Consider the following 22,911-nt stretch of genomic DNA (forward strand, 5'->3'; position numbering starts at 1 on the left):
TCCAGAGAGTGGGAGGGGCAAGGTGGTCCTTACAAGGTGGATGGGCACAGGAGAAACAAAACCGGTCAGGACTTGACGGTTGCTTTAAAGTTGAGTTCATGAGTACATGAACTTTGTTTACAGTCTTCTCTCTACTTTCTATATGTTTGAAATTTTCTGTAATAGAAGCTAAGAAAGGGACTTTCCTGGTGGTTAAGACTCCACACTCCCAGTGCAGGGGGCCCGGGTTCGATCCCTGGTCAGGGAACTAGATCCCACATGCATGCCGCAACTAAGAGTTCGCATACCGCAACTAAGACCCAGCACAACCAGATAAATAAGTAAATTTTTTTTTTTTAATTATTTTAAAAAAAAAAAAGGTTTTTGCTAGCAATTTGAGGATGGTACGAGAAGACAGTGCAGTCCCTGCTGGCTGGTCTTCTGTGGAACATCTGAGCTATCAAGCGTCACCGAAGTGGGAATTAGTGGGGAAAAAGTAACGGTGGTATCAGAAGCAGGGCCCGTCATGAAGTCGCTGGTCTGTCCTCCCGGCCAGAGCTGGGCAGCCATGTCCTCGGTTAGTTACTGGTGGGATGTCACTGGTAAACTTCAAGACAGTGGTGTTCTCAGAGCCCATCACTGCTTGCAGCACTTGCGGTCGAGTCAGGATGGGTAACCAACTTGAAGATGCTTTACTGAGGGTAGAGGGATGAGATGGTGCCTGAAGGGGGCAGGCTTTGGCATCACATAAACTTGGGTTCAAATCCCAACAGTGCCACTTACCGGCTGTCACTCTGGGCAAGTAATGTCCCTCTGGGCTTCAGTTTCCCCCTCTGGGAAATGGGGATGGCCTTCTGTGGGTGTTACATAGATCTGTGTGGACGCGGATGTAAAGTCCGTGTTGCCAGGTTTAGAGTGATCGCTCAGTCTGCGGACACTGCTATCAGCAATGACCCATAGATCCACTGAGCCCTCCTGCAGGGCCCAGAGAAAAGGCAGACTCATCACGTTGGTATCAGATTCTCCGTCTGGCACGCCCTTCAGAAAGGCAGGTCTTTCGGTGCTGACCTGGCAGCGGTTAAGTGATTAGTCACCCAGGCTCCCATGCCCACTCCGGTGGGTAAGTCACAGAAAAGTCTAGAGCATCTGCTCAGCGGGGGCCTGGGCCTGCAGGTCCGCATGTTGTTGCATGCTCCAGTCACTTGGCTTTCAGAAGCATAGCTTGAAGACGTGCATGCCATCATCTGTGAGCGGGTTTAGTGAGAGCTTTTTGTTTCACACAGCTTATCCGCTAACATCGCTGTGGCTTGAGGTGGGCCAGGCCCGACCCTGTATCTGTCTGGACTTAGTTCCTCCACCAGAACAAAGGAGATGAGAGGGCATGAGTGCAAACCCTGCAGGGACCAGTTACTTTTACACACAGAGAAAGGTGACCAGAACACATGCCTAACCCTCCCCAACCTGGGAGAGCCCAGGGCAGAGCGTGGAAGCGAGAGAGACATCCAGCCCCATTTTGGTGAACGCAGAACTGTTCACCGTGATATGATCATCTGTGTGTGTAGAAGGTGCAGAAACAGGCCTCTTAGAGCTTGGAGGACACAACCTGTACTTTGATCTGAGTTCCTCAGGTTAATTATACAATTTAAATGCTCACCTGATAAATGCTGTAATCTTCCTTCTAAGAGCATATTATGAACCATAGTCCTTGGCTGTCCTGTGACTTATATGAAAAGCCTTAACAAATAGACGTATGATGGTAATATTTCTCAGTTATTATATTTAAGCATTGTATTAGAAAAAGCTAGAAGATAAACGTATTTAAAAGTTTGTAAACACCACTTTTGGTGGGCTAACAAAATCTTTTCCCTCTCTGCATGAAAATTTGACCTTTGGTTAACCTTCCAGCTCTCTGGAAACCTGATAAAGGTGGCATATGAACCACATTATCTTTTTCTCTTTTTCTTTTTTTATTGGGGTATAGTTGTTTTACGATGTTGTGTTAGTTTCTACTATACAGCGAAGCGAATTAGCGTTCCCCATGCTATACAGCAGGTTCTTATTAGTTATCTATTTTATACATATTAGTGTGTATACGTCAGTCCCAATCTCCCAATTCATCACACCACTACCCCGCCACTTTCTCCCTTGGTGTCCATCCGTTTGTTCTCTACATCTGTATTTCTGCCTTGCAAACCGGTTCACCTGTACCATTTTTCTAGATTCCACATATATGCGTTAATATACGATATTTGTTTTTCTCTTTCTGACTTACTAGCATTGCTTATGGTCAGAAGGACCTCTGGTTGGTAAATAGCACTTCAACCAGGCCAGTCTTAACCACCTGGTAGGAAACCGTATCTGGGGCACTGCTGAGTGAAGGGGTTCTTGTAACTGGGCGTGTCCCTTGTGGGGACTCTGGAAACTCTTCTTGTGGAATTGTGATGAGAAATACTGGCTCTTGTGGTTGAGCCAGGGAGTGCCCTGTACCTGCCCGATGTGGGTGTCAGATCCTTGCACCTGAGCTGTCTCCTGGGGGTGGGCAGGCGCGGCCATGTGGACAACTGTGAGGACCCCACCTTCCACTGAAGGCCAGAAACCCCTGGTGCCACTCTGTAGCTCCACTGGGCTTCCTGCCCTGTAGCCTTCCAAGTAAATCTGGTGCCCAGAACAGCCTCTGGTAGTCTGAATGCAATCTCATTGCATATATAAATATATGCATGTGTGTATATACTAAATATAATTACATGTACAATATACATATTCTGTATATATATATATGATATACATGTGTATGTATATATATGTATCTACGTATATACATAGACTGATTGATTGATTTTGTTTGTAATTCTATTTCAGCCACCATCGGGCCTCCAGAAGACATCTGGGTGACCCCAGAAGAAGGCTCCCTTATCATCAGGTTTTCTTCTCCCTTTGATGTCCCTGCCTCCGTGGCCTTTTTTTTGTATTATGTCTACTACTGGGAAAAGGCAGGAATCAAACAGGCAAGAGCATTTTTCTTCTTTGTTTTTGAGTTTCATTTCTTTGGAGTTTCTGGATAGCAAAAGAAAGTCTCCTTTAAAATGGCCCAGGGCACCAGGGTATCGCAGTGTCCCCTTAGGCTGAGCCTTAGCGGTTTTGAGCCTCCTCTTCAGGACCTCTGTTCTCACTGTGCTGAGACTCCCCTCCCGCCAGACCCATCTGCAGGGCCCTCTCCGCCTGGTATCACATGGTCCCCATGATTTGGGTCTGGACTCAGCCGGTGACCAGGGTGCCTTTGCCACACTCCGGAGTTTGGGGAGGTTCTGTGGGCCTGTTTCTACAGCAATGAATTTACTACTGCAGCCTGCAAGGTTTAACTATATGAATTCTCTGGTTTGAATGGTCTGCAAAGAGGACAATGTGAATAGGTGAAAAGTCTACTGGAAGGAGAGAGAGTGTTCTAGGGAGAAGGGCCAGTAGGTTTGAAAAGGCTCGGCACATTTGGGGAACTGCATGTGCTCGGATCCTTTAGAAATGCAGGCCACGTGAGGGGCTGGGGCAGGGTAAGGTTGACAAAGGTGGGTCAGACCAAAAGGGGTCTGGTCAGCCCTGGGTAGCACAAGAAAAAACTGATGGCCTTTAATCATCTCCAGTATCTGATTATCCAAGCTACATTTAATGATGTTTTACTACCTGTGTAAACTTCGTTATTTCCTAAGTTCAACATTATTATAATTTTTTATAAGAATAAGAGCTTACGTTTATCCAGAGCTTTCTTTGTGTCTGGCACCGGGCCAGGCGCTTTAGATACATCATCTCATTTAACCTTTACACCCACCTGTTTCACAGAGAGGGAAACCAAGTGGTTAAGTAAGTTGCCCAAGGTCAGCCACTGACAGCAGAGCAGAGGAGACATCTAGCCTCAGGGTCCACGCTCTTAATTGCTGTTTCCCTCCCACATAGCTGATGTTTGCCCTTGCTCTTCATTTCTTTGTGGTGAGTGTAGAAACACCGAGGAAGGCAAAACTCACTGAAGAACAGACTCTTAGCAAATAGGGAAGAAAGAAAGAATCGTTTCCCGAAATGCCGAGGTCAAGGTCTGGTCAACTGGAATAGAGAAGGCCTGGAAAAATCCAGAAGGGTTTCCCCTTTCTCCCTTTCAGCCAGAGCATCTATACTTTGGACTTTCATGAACAAAAGATTCTGGGGCTAAAGTAACTCTGAAAGCCACCTGTATGATCTCCTTTCCAGCTGTGAGTCTGTATGTCAGGGGTCCCCAAGACCAACCCCTAGATTTGCTCGAAGGATGCGTGGGACTCAGTGTATAGGTGTACTCAAGGCTGTGATTTATTCCAGAGAAAAGACACAAAACAAACTCAGCAAAGGGAAGAGGCACATGGGGCAAAGTCTAAAGGAATCCAGGCATAAGCTTCCCTGAGTCTTCCCCTGGAAGTCACCCAGGACACACTTAACAACAAGAGTGACGTGACAGCATGTGTGAAATCTTATCTACCAGAGAAGCTCATTAGAGGCTCAGTGCCCAGGGCTTTTATTGGGGGCTGGTCACACAGGCACCCTCTGCCCAACATAGACACCAAAACTCCAGACTCCCAGAGGAAGAGCAGATGTTCAGCATAAAAAGCATTGTTTATACACTAAACCACCCTTATCAGTTAGGGAATGGTGGAAACACTCCTCAAATCCACATTCCCAGATGCCAGCCTTGGGTCAACCTTGCAAGCAAACCTTTCTAAGGACAGCAGTCTCAGGCCTGAATGGTAGCTCTTCTCTGCAGTCTGTGATTCTAACTTTTGGAATAGCCAACTGGCTCCCAGAATAAACTCAAAAAGAATGTTGTCCTTAAAATTGCTTTATGTGGCATCAGGAGTAAAAATTTTTCTCCTCTGCCATGGCAGTCATCATTTCAAATAGGAGGGAAAAAAATTAAAAATCATCTCTAATCCTACTATTCAAATATAATATGATCATTTTGTATTTTTAAAAATAAGATCATGGGACTTCCCTGGCGGTCCAGTGGTTAAGACTCCGCACTTCCACTGAAGGGGGCGCGGGTTCAATCCCTGGTCGGGGAACTTAGGTCCCTCAGCGTGGCCAAAAAAATAAATAAATAATAAGATGATGTTCTATATACTGTTGAAAAATCTGCCTTTTTTCAGTCAACATACATAAGCAGCTTCACCTCCACATTCCGGAGTGTGTGTGATATTACACCCTTTCAAATGGCTATAGTGTATTCTACTGTAGTATCTCAAAATAAGAAAGCAGTCCTGGGACTTCCCTGGTAGCGCAGTGGTTAAGAATCCGCCTGCCAATGCAGGGGACACAGGTTCGATCCCTGGTCCGGGAAGATCCCACATGCATGCCTCAGAGCTACAGAGGCCACACACCACAACTACTGAAGCCCGCACGCCTAGAGCCTGTGCTCCGCAACAAGAGAAGCCACTGCAATGAGAAGCCCGCGCACCGCAGCGAAGAGTAGCCCCCGCTCGCCGCAACTAGAGAAAGCCCGCATGCAGCAACAAAGACCCACAGCAACCAAAAAAATAATAATGAAAGCAGTCCTTTATGAGAAATTCTATATTGCCGTAATATAGTTATTTTTTTTCTCCTTTCCCTGTGGAACAGTGACAGTTTGTCCGAGGTGAGAGTGAGGGGCCATTGACTGACCATGTGGAGGTGACAAGACCCGAGGGAGGGTAGCAGCAGGGAGGGGAGGAGGGGACAGAATCCGCTAAGAATTTGGGACCCAACTCTTTCCTGATGACATAAATCACTCAGATCATTTCGACCAAAACTATAAAAGGAGTCAGCACATTTCAGTGAAAACCAGAAGCAGATTGGGAACCAAAGGAACATTATTTCCTAGAATGACTTTTTTCCTTTATTTGTTGACTAACTTCAAGTATCTAGATGAGATTAACCATGAAATACAAAATGTTCATTTGAAAGGAGAAAATTTCGTCCTAGAAACTGGGATTTGCTAAATTCCAGCTTTGGACCCTCCATTGCTGTGATGGGGCTTCGGTTGGGCCCTCGGACCTCACAGCCAGAAACACAGCTCTAATGCCATCAGCATCTTTCTTGACGCTCCTCACCAATTTTCACATATAAAATTTGTCTGCTATAAGCATATGTGATACATATAAAATTGGTATTCTGTTTCTTTAGAAACAGAATTACCTTCTTCTTTGGTTATTGTGTTCAGTGTGGATTTGAGGAAACATTGGAGAAGGTGGAAGAGGCTTGACCATGCCTATGTGGGTAATTTTCATGTGTGGTTCTTGGTGTTTTTTACGTAGGTGACACGCCCTTTCAGGAGCAACTTCATCACGTTGAATGATTTAAAACCCTTAAGAGTATACTGTTTCCAAGTCAAGGCAGAACTGTTTTTGGCAAAAGAAAACATCTCTAGACCTGGGCATTTAAGCAATATATCTTGCTCCGAAACAACAGTGGATGGTAATGTATGCTTTCTTAAGTCCTTTCTGAGCTGGGAACAGAACACTCCTAAAATAGTGCAATCAGGGATCGCTTATTAGGTGAAGGGTAGTGAGAGTGGGGAGACCCAGAGAGAAGGGGCTAGGACAGCACTTCACTGTAGAGATAACAAGCTCGTGCTGAAGTCTCCAGTAGCAAGAGCTGCCAGACAGCTAACATTGCTTTGTTTTAGGATTGCCTTTACTAGCTATTAATTAAAGCGTACAGGGCTGGGTGGGGGAGGGGCAGTCTCCATCCAGTTTACTGGGACATGAACTCTGTTTATTGCAGTGGTGGGTGAGAAATTACCCGATGTTTGTATCGTGTGTAGGATGGTCATCTTGTTCACTTTTATGTCACCTCTTTAGCCTCTACCAAGCTTCAACAAGTCATCCTGATCTCTATGGGAACCTTCTTGTTGCTGTCAGTGGTGGTAGGGGCCTGTCTCTTCCTGGTCCTGAAATACAGAGGCCTGGTTAAATACTGGTTTCACTCTCCACCAAGCATCCCATCACAAATAGAAGAGGTATGTGTGTACACATCTAAAAGGGTGACGTGTCAGCCTTTCATGCCCCCCTGGTAACACCTAAGAGTAGAGCAGTGGACAAAGCCACGACACAGAGATTTGAGTTAAAAGCAGCACTTGGTTATTTGGACACCCATGTTCATAGCAGCATTATTCACAATGGCCAAAAGGTAGAAACAACACAAGTGTCCATCGACAGATGAATGTATAAATAAAATGTGGTGGGGGTTCCCTGGCGGTCCAGTGGTTACGACTCAGCGCTTTCACTGCTCTGGCCTCGGGTTCAATCCCTGGTCGGGGAACTACGATCCTGCAAGCCACAAGGTGGAGCCAAAACAACAAAAGAGAGACGTGGTATATACATATGAATGGAATATTACTCAGCCTTAAAAAGGAAGGGAATTCTGAGACATGCTACAACATGGATGAACCTTGAGGACATTATGATAAGGGAAATAAATTAGTCACAAAAAGACAAACACTACATGATTCCACTCATATGAGGTACTTAGGGTACTCACATTCACAGAACCAGAATGTAGAATAGTGGTTGCCAGGGTCTGGAGGGAGGGAGGAAATGGGCAGTTAGTGTTTAACAGGGACAGTTTCAGTTTTGCAAAATGAAAAATGTTCTAGGGACTTCCCTGGTGGTCCAGTGGTTAAGACTCCACACTCCCAATGCAGGGGGCCCAGGTTCAATCCCTGGTCAGGGAGCTAGATCCCACATGCTGCAACTAAGACCCGGCACCGCCAAATAAATTAATTAATTAATTTAAAAGTTCTAGAGACAGATGGTGGTGATCATTGCCCAACAATGTGAATAGACTTTACACTACTGAGCTGTACACTTAAAAATGGTTAAGATGGTAAATTTTATGTTATGTGTATTTTACCACAATCAAAAACAAATTTGGGGGGGACTTCCCTGGTGGTCCAGTGGCTAAGACTCGGCACTCCCAATGCAGGGGGTCAGGGTTAAATCCCTGTTCAGGGAACTAGATCCCACATGCCGCAACGAAGATCCCACATGCGGCAACTAAGACCCGGCACAGCCAAATACATTAATTAATTAATTAGTTAAATAAAGTAAAAAAAAATTTTTTTTTAAATTTTTTTAATGGCACGAGGTTGGCCAAAAGGTGGCCTGGTCTGGCCCAGCCAGGAGATCGGCCGCAGTAGGTCCCTCTGGAGACAACACGACAGTCCCGGGCTTTTGGAGCCTGGCTGGAGGGGACACGGACCAGTGGGGACAGCAGCCGAGAGCATGAGCTATGGGTCAGACAGTGTGCAGGCAGGAGGGCTCTAGAGTAAACACACCCAGAGCCGTGAGCTCAAAGCCTTGCACGCCAAGTACACAGGGGATGTTACTAGTATTTTAAAGGATTTAAGAAAGAAAAGCGGAGTGGGTAGGTCTTATGGAAAGTCTTGTTTTCCTGCCCAGCTCCAGTGACCCCCTGAGGCTCTGCGAGGGAACCAGGCCCTCTGAGGAGACAGCCGGGACATTCTTGGGATTAGAAACTAGCTGATAGAAGAATACTTAGAACTATTTGCTTCTGGAGGTTTATCATTCTTCAGTAAAATCAGGGTAAAAGTACTGGAAACAGAACCTTATGTTGTTATATCTAGTCTGTAAAGACAGAGTGGTGCTTCTAGAAAGAGCTATAGTCACTTGTTTTCCTTCCTCTGTCTTGAAGTGTTTAAAGTACACAGACGTTATGCGAAACACATGTTAAATTCCCTACTGGAACCTCCATACAAATGCTGCAGGATTCCACTTCTATCAAGAATCTAAAAAGAATAATAGTCAAACTCATAGAAGCAGAGAGTAGCACAGTGATTACCAGGGGCCGGGTGGCAGGGGGAGCGGGGAGTTGCTTTCAAATGGTATAAAGTTTCAGTTATGCAAGATGAATAAGTTCTGGTTTCTGCTGTACAACACTGTGCCTGTAAGTAGTACTGTGTTGTGCACTTAAAACTGTGTGAAGAAGGTAGAACTCATGTTAGGTGTTCTTAACCACAAAAAAAAAAAAAAAACAACAACCTTCCCTGGTTAATACTGTCACAACGTAACAGCTCTCAACTCAGAATTTTACTTGCATCAGTAATTTCTGTCTCGGGACTTCCCTGGTGGTCCAGTGGTTAAGGCTCCCAGCTTCCACTGCAGGGGGCACAGGTTCAATCCCTGGTCAGGGAACTAAGATCCCGCATGCCACGTGGCACAGCCAAAAAATTTAAAAAACAAACAAACAAACAAATAACTCTGTCTCACAGAACTAGCAGCAGGACCCTAGTAAGTGAATTTACTACTAGTTGTTCCTTTGGTGCTTGAATCTAAAACATAAAGTCTTTCGGTTCACTTTTCTGGGAAAGTGTGAAAAGTCTATATCAAAGGTCACTGAAGTTACATGAATCAGGTTTCACTTATATTTTTGAGGTTTCACAAGTGCACGTGATTCGTGGTCGTTCGTCTTCTCATCAGCCAGCTCTAAGCTAACTGTATTTCAGTATCTTTCAGCATTTCCAAGAGCCAGGCAGTCGGTTCTTGGTAACTTGGTAACTGATGGCTAAGCCCAGAGCCGAGGCAGGAGGGCCAGGGCGAGTTAAGGCCTGTGGACCAGCACTTTGCCTTGAGGACTTGCGCTTTCTGATTCGCCCAGGGCTGCATAGCGCAGATCCTCTGCACCCCGTGTGTTGTGTGAAGTAGAACCAACCAGTGGATGGAGTGGCTGAGAAAAATGCTCGTGAACTTTCCCTCTTTGCCCCCATGGTAGTTGAACGAGAGGCTCCGTTTCCTCCTTCCCTGAAAAGTTAGAATTCCAGAGACATTTTAGGATTAATAATCCACAAGCCCTCATCCAGTGCAGCAAGTCAGAACTTGCTTTTCCTGAGTTACGCCCTTTCGTGCTCTCAGAGTATTCCCTGGGTTGGCCCTTGGATTCGTGTGAGTTATTGAGATGAGGGGTGAATGGGGGTTCCCGTTTTAGAAGTTGCTTCGTTGGTGGACAGAATTGGAAGTTATACCTGAATGAAGTAGGATTATGCCAACTGAAACTAAAGTATGAAGGTCTGGTATTTGGAACTGATAAACAAATTATGATAATGGTGTCCAACCTTTTCAAGTATTTAAAGGATCCAGCTCAGCCCATCTTAGACGCCTTGGACAAGGACAGCTCGCCAAAGGATGATGCCTGGGACTCTGTGTCCGTCGTGTCGTTTCCAGAGAATAAGCAAGAAGACATTCGCCAAAGCACTTTGAACCAAAGCACCGATCCAAGCCACCAGCCCGTGGAAGGAGGCCCCTGAGGCAGTGAAGCTGCAGATGTGCCTTTCCGGACGTGACGGAGCCCCCTACTCCTTATTCCTGTCGTGAAGAGACCCGGGGGTGCCTGGGGAGAGGTCGTGGGTCCCGTGGGAGAGGAAAACTTACTTTTTTTCAACTAAGAATTTCCTAAATCCTACAAGTTTCTAGACCGATTCTACATACCAAAAAAATTAAGGTTTCTCTTAAACACTAAAAAGGCCCATAATTATTTGTTAGCAAAATGGCTGTGGCACCCCTCTGATATTTTGTACATTGTGGGTGGGGCCAGGCGGTCAGGAGACGGGGTCCTCTCCTGGCTATGGCAAGGAGCTTGGGCCCCTCGGGCAGGTCACCTAACCTGTCCCAGCCTCTCCCAACAAGGGACACTGAGTGTCCTGGCTTAAAATGTGATGAATCCTGTAAATAGTTTCCTATTAATTTAAGGGTCACTTTTTTTTTTTTCAAGCTAGAAATAAAAGACTGTATAGTTAACTTTTTAAAAGTCTGTGAAGTTTTTCCTCTTCACCTTCTTTATTTTGGTCTATTTGCTGCAAAGTTTCAACTTTTAAAAATGACTATATCTAAATTTTTGTTTTCTTAAATAACACCCAGTAGAGCTACCCAGAGGCCTCATGGTCACGCAGCAAGAAGTTTTGACCTGTGTCACTTGATTCCTTGAAAAGTTAGGAAGGGGATTCTCAGAAGCTGCCTCAGCGCTGCATTTGTACGTGATGTGTCACACGTGCTGAGCAAGGCATGGAGAGAGAATTAGGCAATGGGCAATAGTGATGATAGCCACTGGGCCTGCAAGTCTTCTGACGATGCAAGTATTGATGCGTTATTTTGTTCAGGGGATATTAATTAAAAATCCATTTATATGGGGGCTTCCCTGGTGGTCCAGTGGTTAAGACTCCATGCTCCCAATTCAGGGGGCCTGGGTTCGATCCCTGGTCAGGGAACTTCATCCCACATCCCGCAACTAAAAGATCCTGCATGCCACAACTGAGACCTGGCACAGCCAAATAAATAAATAAATAAATAAAAGAAAATATATTCTTAAAAAAAAAAAATCCATATATATGACTTTTAAGGTTTAGGAAATGGACGCGTAGCTTCACTCCTCCCCTCCAACACACACACAAAGTGACATGTTGCCGTAAGGTTGCCTGAGAAAGAAGCCCCTGCTGGCAGCCTAACCTTGACAGTGGGAAGAGGCGATGCTGACAGGAGGTATCTGAAGCTTCCAGCACCGGTCGATGGAACCACCTTCTCTGTCTCCGTTGGGGCCCTGGGCCTCTGGTGAGGAATTGGCTCTTGGACTGACTTTCTAACCAATCAATCAATCATTGTGCACCCTTCCATCCAGGGTGACAAGAGAGAAAAGGACACCCACCCACCCCAGGCAAGTCCCCTTGTGAGATGTCTATTGATTAGGTGCCCCTTGAGTTGGGACAGGTTTGGAGAAAGAGTTAGTAGAGGGAAATGGTAAAGACCTCCCTCAAATCATTTAGGAAATGTAAGATAGAAGAGCTTCCTCTGTTGGGCCACACGAAGCAGCCCAGTGAGGAGAGGAGGACACGTATACAGCAGGAAGAGAACCGGTTAAGAGTTTGAACCCAGCAGAAAGGGGGACAGATCAGCTCTGTTAGGAATAAGCTCTTCTGTGCCACCCTCCATAGAAGGAGGTGCCAGCTAGTCGGGGGCAAGCAGGCTGGCCGTGGGGACCAGACTCTGATAAGGCTGAACTGGATTCGGGGCAGAATCAGTCCAGTGTCCTGGGGCAGACTGGGGTTCAGGCCCAGAAAGGCCCTTCTTAATTGCAGGCAGCAGCTTCAGTGAGTGACAGACTCAGAGCCCAAGCCCAGGGCCAGCGCTATTTCCAGGTGCCACTCAGGGGCCAAACTCTACAAGGTTATTGCTTTATAGGGGAGGGGCTACACTGACACCCAACTGGGTTCACTAAGCGTCCAACCGTGCTTCTCCTCTCGGGCCCGCGCCATCCTTCCTCAGTAAGCATCCCCAGGAGGCATGGGGCTGGCCTGTTATCCAGCCCCAGGGAGAAAGGACAGGAATTATTTAAGATACTCCTTTTTAATAGTATTTTCCACAAAGAAACACCTGGTTCTACTTTGTCAAATAAATGACTAAGCAATGGGATTAATACTTACACTAACTTGGGACATTAATTTCTAATCAAGCTAAGTACATAATCATGTTTGAGCTGGAAACAGTCTATAAATTACCAATAACAGGGCAAACTGCCACCCACATGCCAAATCCAGGCTGCTCCCTGTTTTTGTACAGGCTGTAAGCTAAAAATAGTTTTTACATCTTTAAATGGTTGAAAAAATCAAAAGAAGAACAATGTTTCATCACACATGAAAAGTATATGAAATTTACATTTGAGTGTCCATAAGTAAACTTTCACTGGGACCCAGCGATGCTCATCCATTTCTATATAGCCTATGGCTGCTTTTGCACTGCAAGGCAGAATTGAGTAGTTGCAGGAGATTGTTTGCCTACAAAGCCTAAAATATTTACTACCTGAACCCTTACAGAAAGAGTTTGATGAGCCCTGATCTGTACAATGCAGTGTTCATTGTATAGGAGAAAACAGACTCACTTCCATTATTTAGGTTTATACAGGTACAGAAGGTCCCTACAAGACCCCATTTGATACTGAGGCTGTTTAATTCAAGGTTCATATATTATATGGGAGGAGGGGTATTTGATTCTTGCATGTATTCTATAAAGCACCTTATGGACTATGTACCCTGGATACAATTTAGGAGTATGAAGATCAATGGAGGAAAGTAGGCCCTACATCAATAATAGGTCACCCAGAGATGATGGGTGAGTTGGATCAAGGACACTGCTAGCCCATAATGTACCGTTATGTGAATTAGATAAAGACACCCACCTTTCAAGACACTGATTTGTGCCACGAATTTTCTTTTTAAGTGAACATACGATCTCCTGCGCCTCACTGTGAATAGCGCCCCCTGGGGGTTCTGCGGCGCTCAGCTTGCAGATTGCAGACAACTTCAGCGCCCTGGGACAGGAAGCTGCTGGGTGAACCCCTCTTGTTCTGGACGGTGCCAAGGCCAGCAGGGCGAGGAGCTGAGGGACATGGGGGTGGAGAGGGGAGGCCCCCAGGGGGGAGTTGGAGGAGGGATAGGGTCAGAGAAGGGAGACTTTCTCCATATCTGTAGGTCACTGGCTGGTGTACTGTAACTGGAGAAACCACTGCTGCTCTCTCACCAGAAACTACCAGCGTGGAGAACAGCACAGGTCCTAGCCCGTGATTGGGGCATCTGCCTTTGTGACTTTTATTTCATTTACCATCACTTATCATCTCTGTCCATAGTGTTTTTTAAAAGTCTGCATAGTCACTAGTTATGCTGCTTTCAACTACTGGGAAAAAACTGTATATCCCTAAGGTGCCCCAGGGCCTTCCAAAATAACTTTGCTTTATGCCCGAAAGCCTGTATTTTAGGCGAGAACATCCTAAACCGTCCCAACTGTTTGGTGAGAGTACGAATCCACACAGGCATCTTCCCGTGGAGCAGTCAGACCTCCTGCACCTCAATGTGCTCACAGGCTCTCCTAAGAAGCAACAGCTCTCTGATGGGGATACAGTAAAAGTGACCTCTTCCTCCCTGCTTCCGGTTTGTGGGGAGGGAAGAGGGCCAGCTGCCTCGGGAGGGCACAGAAGCTGGTCAGAGTGGATACTTGGAGCAGCACTTGGCTCAGGGGAGGGATCTGGTCAGTGCCATTCGCCGACACTCTAGGAAGACTGAGATGCCACCTAAAATTTCATCCCGATAATGAAATACAGGCAGGAGTGGCTTCTCCAGGCCCCCCATTTATTAAAAAAAGGGGGGAGGCAGACCCCCAGGGTTTCTTTACATACATACCCCTAGTTAAAACATAATCACTTGCAAAAGACATTAACTACTTCTCCATTGTAATTAAATAGTGCCGTGAATAACAATTTATAATAAATATGGATTGGACTTGTTTCATTTTTACATTCAAGTGAATAGAACTATTTGATATCGTCCCTGTAGATAATAAGTGTACTTTTTGTAGTTGAGAGCGTGAGAGAGACCTAAACCCTCCAAGAGCTGATGAGTCCAGATAGGACTCTGAGGCCCTTGCCAATGGGCAAGTAAAGGGCCTGGCATAAAATTCAATTAATCAATTAAACCGATATGCTTCTTGACTAGCTCCTTTCTGAAGTGTTGCTGTGAACGTTAGTATGACTGTGTGTAACTCCAGCTACCCAAAACACTTCTCAAGTGGCCAGCCCCATGCTGTAACTAAAAGATGAACACAGCACCAATAGTCAGGGCCATGTGTACGTTTGTATAGGTTGTGCACTGCACAACCCCAGGGGTGCCATTTACATACAGAGAATACAAATGTATTTGGTTCCTTTGAGACTTAGAATTTCCTCATGAAAACCTGTCAAAATTAATGGTAAGGTTTCCATGCTAACTTGCAAAATCAGTTTTAAAACTTATTATACACCGAAAAGCCACTAGTAGACTTTAGATGGTAACATGAATTTCTTTTTACTCTATGTTTTCCAGCGATTTTCTAGAGAATATTCCTTTTTATAATGAAATAATGGGAATTCCCTGGCAGTCCAGTGGTTAGGACTCCAAGATTCCCCTGCAGGGGGCACTGGTTCGATCGCTGGTCGGGGAACTAAGATCCCACAAGCCACACAGCGCAGCCAAAATAAATAAATAAAATAAAATTTGATGAAATAATGTCACAAATTTTGTATAAAATGAAAGTTCAGTGCTCTGGTCCAAGAGACACTGGGATGGAAGAGACTGAAAACAGGCAGATTTCAGGATGAGGTTATATACTCCCCCTCTCCCCCCACATCTGGGTTTTTCTTCAACCAGACAAGAAGCATTTATATATGTAAAGATTATAATTTGTTACACACAAATTGTATATATTCTCTGTCATATCACAGGGCCACTTTAGTTCAAGTCTACATACTGCTGTTAGTAAAACGTACAACGAACATGTTCTGTTTGACTTATTAATCAGTCTCTCTCCCCACAGGGTACTTTAATAATTATAAAGGAGAAAAATAGCTACTTTACAGTGAAGATGATACCTGGTGGGCACCACCTTGAGCATCAAGGCAGGCAAAGTTAAAATCACCAGTACTGGGACAGATGTGTGCTAGCTTTGATGTCCTGAAAACATAACCTCTGTGTTATTCCTGCCCAAACTGTATAACCAGAATCTACTCCTGATGGGACATCAGACAAACCAAACTTGAGGGGCATTCTACACAACAGCTGGTCTGCATTCTTCAAAAATACCTAGTCATGGGCTTCCCTGGTGGCACAGTGGCTAAGAATCCACCTGCCAATGCAGGGGACACAGGTTCGAGCCCTGGTCTGGGAAGATCCCACATGCCGCAGAGCAACTAAGCCCGTGGGCCACAACTACTGAGCCTGAGCTCTAGAGCTCGCAAGCCACAACTACTGAGCCCACGTGCCACAACTACTGAAGCCCGCGCGCCTAGAGCCCATGCTCCACAACAAGAGAAGCCATGACAATGAGAAGCCCACGCACTGCAACGAAGAGTAGCCCCTGCTCACCGCAACTAGAGAAAGCCCACGCGCAGCAACGAAGACCCAACACAGCCACAAAAATAAATCAATAAAATAAATAAATTTTTAAAAAAAGAGTTGGACTCTCTCATCAAGACTACAATTGCTGGTGGTGGTGTCATTCCACACATCCACAAATCTCTGGGAAGAAAGGACAACAGAAGACTGTCTAAAGGATGCCTGGATTCCTTATTATCTCAGGACTCCAAATACTCTAACAGCTGTCCAGTGTTGGTGATTCCAGTGGACTGTACCTCTGTGAAAAACACAATTTTGCCTTTTTGTAATTCTGTTTGAGAAAGTTGGAAGTTTAATTCGCTTTCCAACCAACCAAATTTCTGCATTCTAGTCTTAACCATATTTAAGTGTTACTGTGGCTTCAAAGAAGCTATTGATTCTGAAGTAGTGGGTTTTGATTGAGATGACTGTTTTTAAAAAACCGTTTGGATTTTAATTGTGATGTAGAAGTTACAGTAACAAACATTGGGTTTTGTACTGACATTATTTCCACTCCGGTGGATAAGCTCAATAAAGGGCATATCCCCCCCAAAAATAAAATAAAACAAAATAAATTTTCAAAAATTAAAAAATTAAAAAAAAAATTAAAACCCTATGTAAAATGACTTAAGCTGTGTTAAATCTGCTACAAAAAAAAAAAGTACTGGCAGGTTCAAAACAAAAACCAACCGACTCCAGATTCTTTTTAAGGTGGCACGCCACCTAGTGACAAAAGGCCAAAAAGCCAACAAATGAGGAAGGAAAAACCACTGCAGGCAAAGCCACCAGGGAAAGAAGGACCCGGCTTTATTGATCACTTACTGTTTCCAGGCACCACGAGGCATTCCCTCATGTTAATTCTCAAACCACACTTACAGAAAGACAAACAGCCTTGGGGTCACATAGCTAATAAACGGCAGTGGCAGAATTAGGGAAAAGCAAATCAACCTAAATTTATAGTCCCCCAAGAATCCCAGCTCCAACACCAGAAATCTCCAGTAACAATGCAACTGGAAATACTCTTCCTCCTCTCTCCATCCTCATCTTTCCTATTCTGCGTGTCAGGCTGGCCACTGGCTTTTCCCAAGATCACAACATCCACACCTAAGTTTCCCTCTCCTTTTAATTCCCTGCATTCTATCTATTCTTCTAAAGTCACCAGAGCAGCAGTTTCCCCAAATTTTATTTCTCAACATGTTCCAGGAGATAAATTTCCAGGATTCAAGGATGGAAAACACCACAGAACTGACACTTCCTTCCTAAAAACATACAAGACATAGTGTATAAAAAGCTCTAAGAAAAAAACTTTACAGGAAATAAAAATGTTTTAACCTAGTTCAGCCGAGGGTCTCCCAAGGTTCTCTGACCAGCGCTCCCTTTTTCCTAAAGTAACACCAAGGTTCTAGGGCTGCTCGGGAAATGCTGGCTGTGAGAAGAGCAGGACTTCGCCCTCAGGAAGAAAGGGCCTGAGCTGTGATCCCGATCCATGGGCAAGTCACTTCACCTCTCCAGATAAAAGTTCCTACCTCCAATTGTGAGGATGGAATGAAACAAATACACAGCACATAGAAAGTTCTTGATACAAGTTAGCAATCAGCATTGAGCAGAAAAATGACATGACGAAATAGGGCCCTCCAGTGGGAAGATTTAGCTGGTGGCAGAGTATTAAATGAGGAAAGAAATGATGGTCCATGATAGGAAGGATGATGAAAAAATGCTATGCTGAAGGAAGATAAGGTCAATCAGAGTTCTTTATAAACTGCGGTCAAACTTCATTATTTGCAAGTTCACTTACTCAATAAAACATTTATTTGTAACTCCCAAGTCAATACTCATGGCATGCCCTGGTCATTTTCGGACATGCTTCGAGTGGTAATTGAGGTCGCCTGACCCACAGATTCCCAGCTGAGGTGGAACGAGATGAAGCTCTGCCTTCTTGTTTCAGCTCTCATGCTGTAATGTGTCCTTTCCACAGGCTATTTTGTGCCACGTTTTTCACATTTTTATGTCTTGTTACTGATTTCACTGTGTAAAATGACCCCCAAGACTGGAATGGGCCTTATGGAAAAAATGCGTGAGTTAGAAGCTTCCTTCGGGCATAAGTTATAGTGCTGCTTTGAGCTCAAGCTTATGAATCAACTATAGTAAACAAGGTTTGTTTTTTTTTTTTTTTAACTAGTTATCCAATACACAGTTATATTCAAGTGTCTCCAATTGTTCCAATAATATCCTTTGTAGTTTGGGGGGGTTTCTTGTTTTGTTTTTGTTTTTTTTAATACATCTTTATTGGAGTATAATTGCTTCACAATACCGTGTTTGTTAGTTTCTGTTGCACAACAAAGCGAATCAGCCATATGCATACACATGTCCCCACATCCCCTCCCTCTTGAGCCCCCCTCCCATCCTCCCTATCCCACCCCTCTAGGTCATCGCAAAGCACAGAGCAGATCTCCCTGTGCTATGCTGCTGCTTCCCACCAGCCAACTATTTTACATTCGGTAGTGTATATGTCAATGCTACTCTCACTTTACCCCAGCCTCGCCCTCCCACCTCATGTCATCAAGTCCATTCTCTATGTCTACCTCTTTATTCCTGCCCTGCAACTAGGTTCATCAGTACCTTTTTTTTTTTTAAGATTCCATATATATGCGTTAGCATACGGTATTTGTTTTTCTCTTTCTGACTTACTTCACTCTGTATGACAGACTCTAGGTCCATCCACCTCACTACAAATAACTCAGTTTTGTTGCTTTTTATGGCTGAGTAATATTCCATTGTATAAATGTGCCACATCTTCTTTATCCATTCATCTGTTGATGGACACTTAGGTTGGTTCCATGACCTGGCTATTGTAAATAGTGCTGCAATGAACATTGTGGTGCATGTCTCTTTTTGAATTATGGTTTTCTCCGGGTATATGCCCAGTAGTGGGATTGCTGGGTCGTATGGTAGTTCTATTTTTAGTTTTTTAAGGAACTTCCATTCTGTTCTCCACAGTGGCTGTATCAATTTACATTCCCACCAACAGGGCAAGAGGGTTCCCTTTTCACCACGCCCTTTCCAGCATTTATTGTTTCTAGCTTTTTTGATAATGGCCATTCTGATCAGCGTGTGGTGATACCTCATGGTAGTTTTGATTTGCATTTCTCTAATAATTAGTGATGTTGAGCATCTTTTCATATGTCTCTTGGCCACCTGTATGTCTTCCTTGGTGAAATATCTATTTAGGTCTTCTGCCCATTTTTTAACTGGATTGTTTGTTTTTTTGATATTGAGCTCCATGATCTGTTTGTATATTTTGGAGATTAATCCTTTGTCTGTTGTTTCATTTGCAAATATTTTCTCCCATTCTGAGAGCTGTCCTTTTGTCTTGTTTATGGTCTCCTTTGTTGTGCAAAAGCTTTTAAGTTTAATTACGTCCCATTTGTTTATTTTTGGTTTTATTTCTGTTACTCTAGGAGGTGGGTCAAAAAAGATCTTGCTGTGGTTTACGTCAAAGAGTGTTTTTCCTATGTTTTCCTCTAAAAGTTTTATAGTGTCTGGTCTTACATTTAAGTCTAATCCATTTGGAGTTTATTTTTGTGTGTGGTGTTAGGTAGTGTTCTAATTTCATTCTTTTACATGGAGCTGTCCTGTTTTCCCAGCACCACTTATTGAAGAGGCTGTCTTTTCTCCATTGTATGTTCTTGCCTCTTTTGTCATAAATTAGGTGCCCATATGTGCGTGGGTTTATCTCTGGGCATTCTATACTATACCATTGATCTGTATTTCTGTTTTTGTGCCAGTACCATATTGTCTCGCTTACTGTAGCTTTGTGGTATTGTTTGAAGTCGGGGAGCCTGATTCCTCCAACTCCATTTTTCTTTCTCAAGATTGCTTTGGCTATTCGGGGTATTTTGTGTTTCCATACTAATTGAAAGATTTTTTGTTCTAATTCTGTGAAGAATGCCATTGGTAGTTTGATAGGGATTACATTGAATCTGTAGATTGCTTTGGGCAGTATAGTCATTTTCACAATATTGATTCTTCCAATCCAAGAACATTGTATATTTCTCCATCTGTTTATGTCATCTTTGATTTCTTTCATCAGTGTTTTATAGTTTTCTGAGTAAAAGTCTTTTACCTCCTTAGGCAGGTTTATTCCTAGGTATTTTATTCTTTTTGTTCCAATGGTAAATGGGAGTGTTTCCTTAATTTCTATTTCTGATTTTTCATTGTTGGTGTATAGGAATGCCAGAGATTTCTGTGCATTGATCTTGTATCCTGCAACCTTACCAAATTCATTGATTAGTTCTAGTAGTTTTCTGGTGGCATCTTTAGGATTTTCTATGTATAGTGTCACATCAGCAGCAAATAATGACAGTTTTACTACTTCTCTTCCAATCTATATTCCTTTTATTTCTGTTTCTTCTCTGATTGCCATGGCTAGGACTTCCAAAACTATGTTGAATACGAGTGGCGAGAGTAGACATCCTTGTCTTGTTCCTGATCTCAGAGGAAATGCTTTCACTTTTTTGCCATTGAGTATGATGCTTGCTGTGGGTTTGTCATATATGGCCTTTATTATGTTGAGGTAGGTTCCCTCTGTGCCCATTTTCTGGAGAGTTTTTATCATAAATGGGTGTTGAGTTTTGTCAAAAGCTTTTTCTGCATCTATTGAGATGATCATATGGTTTTTATTCCTTAATTTGCTACTGTGGTGTATCACATTGATTGATTTGAGTATACTGAAGAATCCTTGCATCCCGGGGATAAATCCCACTAGATCATGGTGTATGATCCTTTTAATGTGCTGTTGGATTCTGTTTGCTAGTTCAGGATTTTGTTCAGGATTTTTGCATCTATGTTCAGCAGTGGTATTGGTCTATAATTTTCTTTTTTTGTTATATCTTTTTCTGGTTTTGGTATCAGGGTGATGGTGGCTTCGTAGAATGAATTTGGGAGTGTTTCTCCCTCTGCAATTTTTTGGAAGAGTTTGAGAAGGATTGGTGTTAGCTCTTCTCTAAATGTTTGATAGAATCCGCCTGTGAAACCATCTGGTCCTGGACTTTTGTTTGTTGGAAGATTTTTAATTATGGTTTCAATTTCATTACTTGTGATAGGTCTGTTTATATTTTCTAATTCTTCCTGGTTCAGCCTCGGAAAATTTTACCTTTCCAAGAATTTGTCCATTTCTTCATGGTTGTCCATTTTATTGACATATAGTTGTTTGTAGTAGTCTCTTATAATCTGTTGTATTTCTGCAGTGTCAGTTGTGATTTCTCCTTTTTCATTTCTAATTTTATTGATTTGCATCCTCTCCCTTTTTTTCTTGATGAGTCTGGCTAAGGGTTTATCAATTTTGTTTATCTTCTCAAAGAACCAGCTTTTAGTTTTATTAATCTTTGCTACTGTTTTCTTCATTTCTATTTCATTTATTTCTGCTCTGATCTTTATGATTTCTTTCCTTCTAATGACTTTGGGTTTTCTGTTTTTCTTTCTCTAGTTGTTTTAAGTGTAGAGTTGGATTGTTTATTTGAGATTTTTCTTGTTTCTTGAGGTGAGATTGAATTGCTATAAACTTCCCTCTTAGAACTGCTTTTGCTGCCTCCCATAGGTTTTGGGTCATCGTGTTTTCATTGTCATTTGTTTCTATGTATTTTTTAATTTCTTCTTTGATTTCTTCAGTGATCTCTTGGTTATTTAGTAGTGCACCGTTTAGCCTCCATGTATTGTGTTTTTTACAGTTTTTTTCCTGTTATTGATTTCCAATCTCATAGCGTTGTGGTCAGAAAAGATGCTTGATACGATTTCAATTTTCTTAAATTTTCCGAGGCTTGATTTGTGATCCAAGATATGATCTATCCTGGAGAATGTTCCATGTGCACTTGAGAAGAAAGTGTATTCTGCCACTTTTGGGTGGAATGTTCTACAAATATCAATTAGATCTATCTGGTCTATTGTGTCATTTAAAGCTTGTGTTTCCTTATTTATTTTTTGTTTGGATGATCTGTCTATTGGTGTAAGTGGGTGTTAAAGTCCCCTACTATTATTGTGTTACTATCAATTTCTCCTTTCATGGTTGTTAGCATTTGCCTTATGTATTGAGGTGCTCCTATGTTGGGTGCATAAACATTTATAATTGTTATATCTTCTTCTTGGATTGATCCTTTGATCATTATGTAGTGTCCTTCCTTATCTCTTGTAACAGTCTTTATTTTAAAGTCTATTTTATCTGATACAAGTATTGCTACTCCAGCTTTCTTTTTATTTCCATTTTCATGGAATATCTTTTTCCGTCCCTTCACCTTCAGTCTGTATGTGTCCCTAGGTCTGAAGTGGGTCTCTTGTAGACAGCATATATATGGGTCTTGTTTTTGTATCCATTCAGCCAGTCTGTGCCTTTTGGTTGGGGCATTTAATCCATTTACATTCAAAGTTATTATCAATATGTATGTTCCTATTACCATTTTCTTAATTGTTTTGGGTTTGTTTTTGTGGGTCTTTTTCTTCTCTTGTGTTTCCCACTTAGAGAAGTTTCTTTAGCATTTGTTGTAAAGCTGGTTTGGTGGTGCTGAATTCTCTTAGCTTTTGTTTGAAAAGCTTTTGACTTCTCTGTTGAATCTGAATGAGATCCTTGCTGGGTAGAATACTCTTGGTTGTAGGTTTTTTTCTTTCATCACTTTAAGTATATCCTGCCACTCCCTTCTGGCCTGCAGAGTTTCCACTGAAAAATCAGCTGATAACCTTATGGGGATTCCTTTGTATGTTATTTTTTGTTTTTCCCTTGCTGCTTTTATAAATTTATTTATTTATTTTTGCTGTGTTCTGTCTTCGTTTCAGTGCGAGGGCTTTCTCTAGTTGCGGCGAGTGGGGGCCACTCTTCATCGTGGTGCGCAGGCCTCTATCGCGGCCTCTCATGTTGCAGAGCACAGGCTCCAGACGCGCAGGCTCAGTAGTTGTGGCTTACAGGCCCAGTTGCTCCGCGGCATGTGGGATCTTCC

General features: G+C 43.3%; 1 protein-coding gene across 1 annotated transcript in view; it reads left to right on the forward strand.

Moving 5' to 3' along the window:
- IFNGR2 (interferon gamma receptor 2) overlaps positions 1-10,788 on the forward strand; it is a 34,410-nt gene extending 23,622 nt beyond the window's left edge. Inside the window, exons 4-7 of the mRNA XM_082459120.1 lie at positions 2,839-2,984; positions 6,282-6,441; positions 6,828-6,985; positions 10,106-10,788. Of these exons, the coding sequence (XP_082315246.1) occupies positions 2,839-2,984; positions 6,282-6,441; positions 6,828-6,985; positions 10,106-10,288 (647 nt within the window). The 3' untranslated portion in view covers positions 10,289-10,788. The remainder of the gene's footprint in view (positions 1-2,838; positions 2,985-6,281; positions 6,442-6,827; positions 6,986-10,105) is intronic.
- The last annotated feature ends 12,123 nt before the right edge of the window (positions 10,789-22,911 follow it).

This window comes from Balaenoptera physalus, assembly GCF_965194825.1.
Source record: "Balaenoptera physalus genome assembly, chromosome: 4".
Taxonomy (NCBI): domain Eukaryota; kingdom Metazoa; phylum Chordata; class Mammalia; order Artiodactyla; family Balaenopteridae; genus Balaenoptera; species Balaenoptera physalus.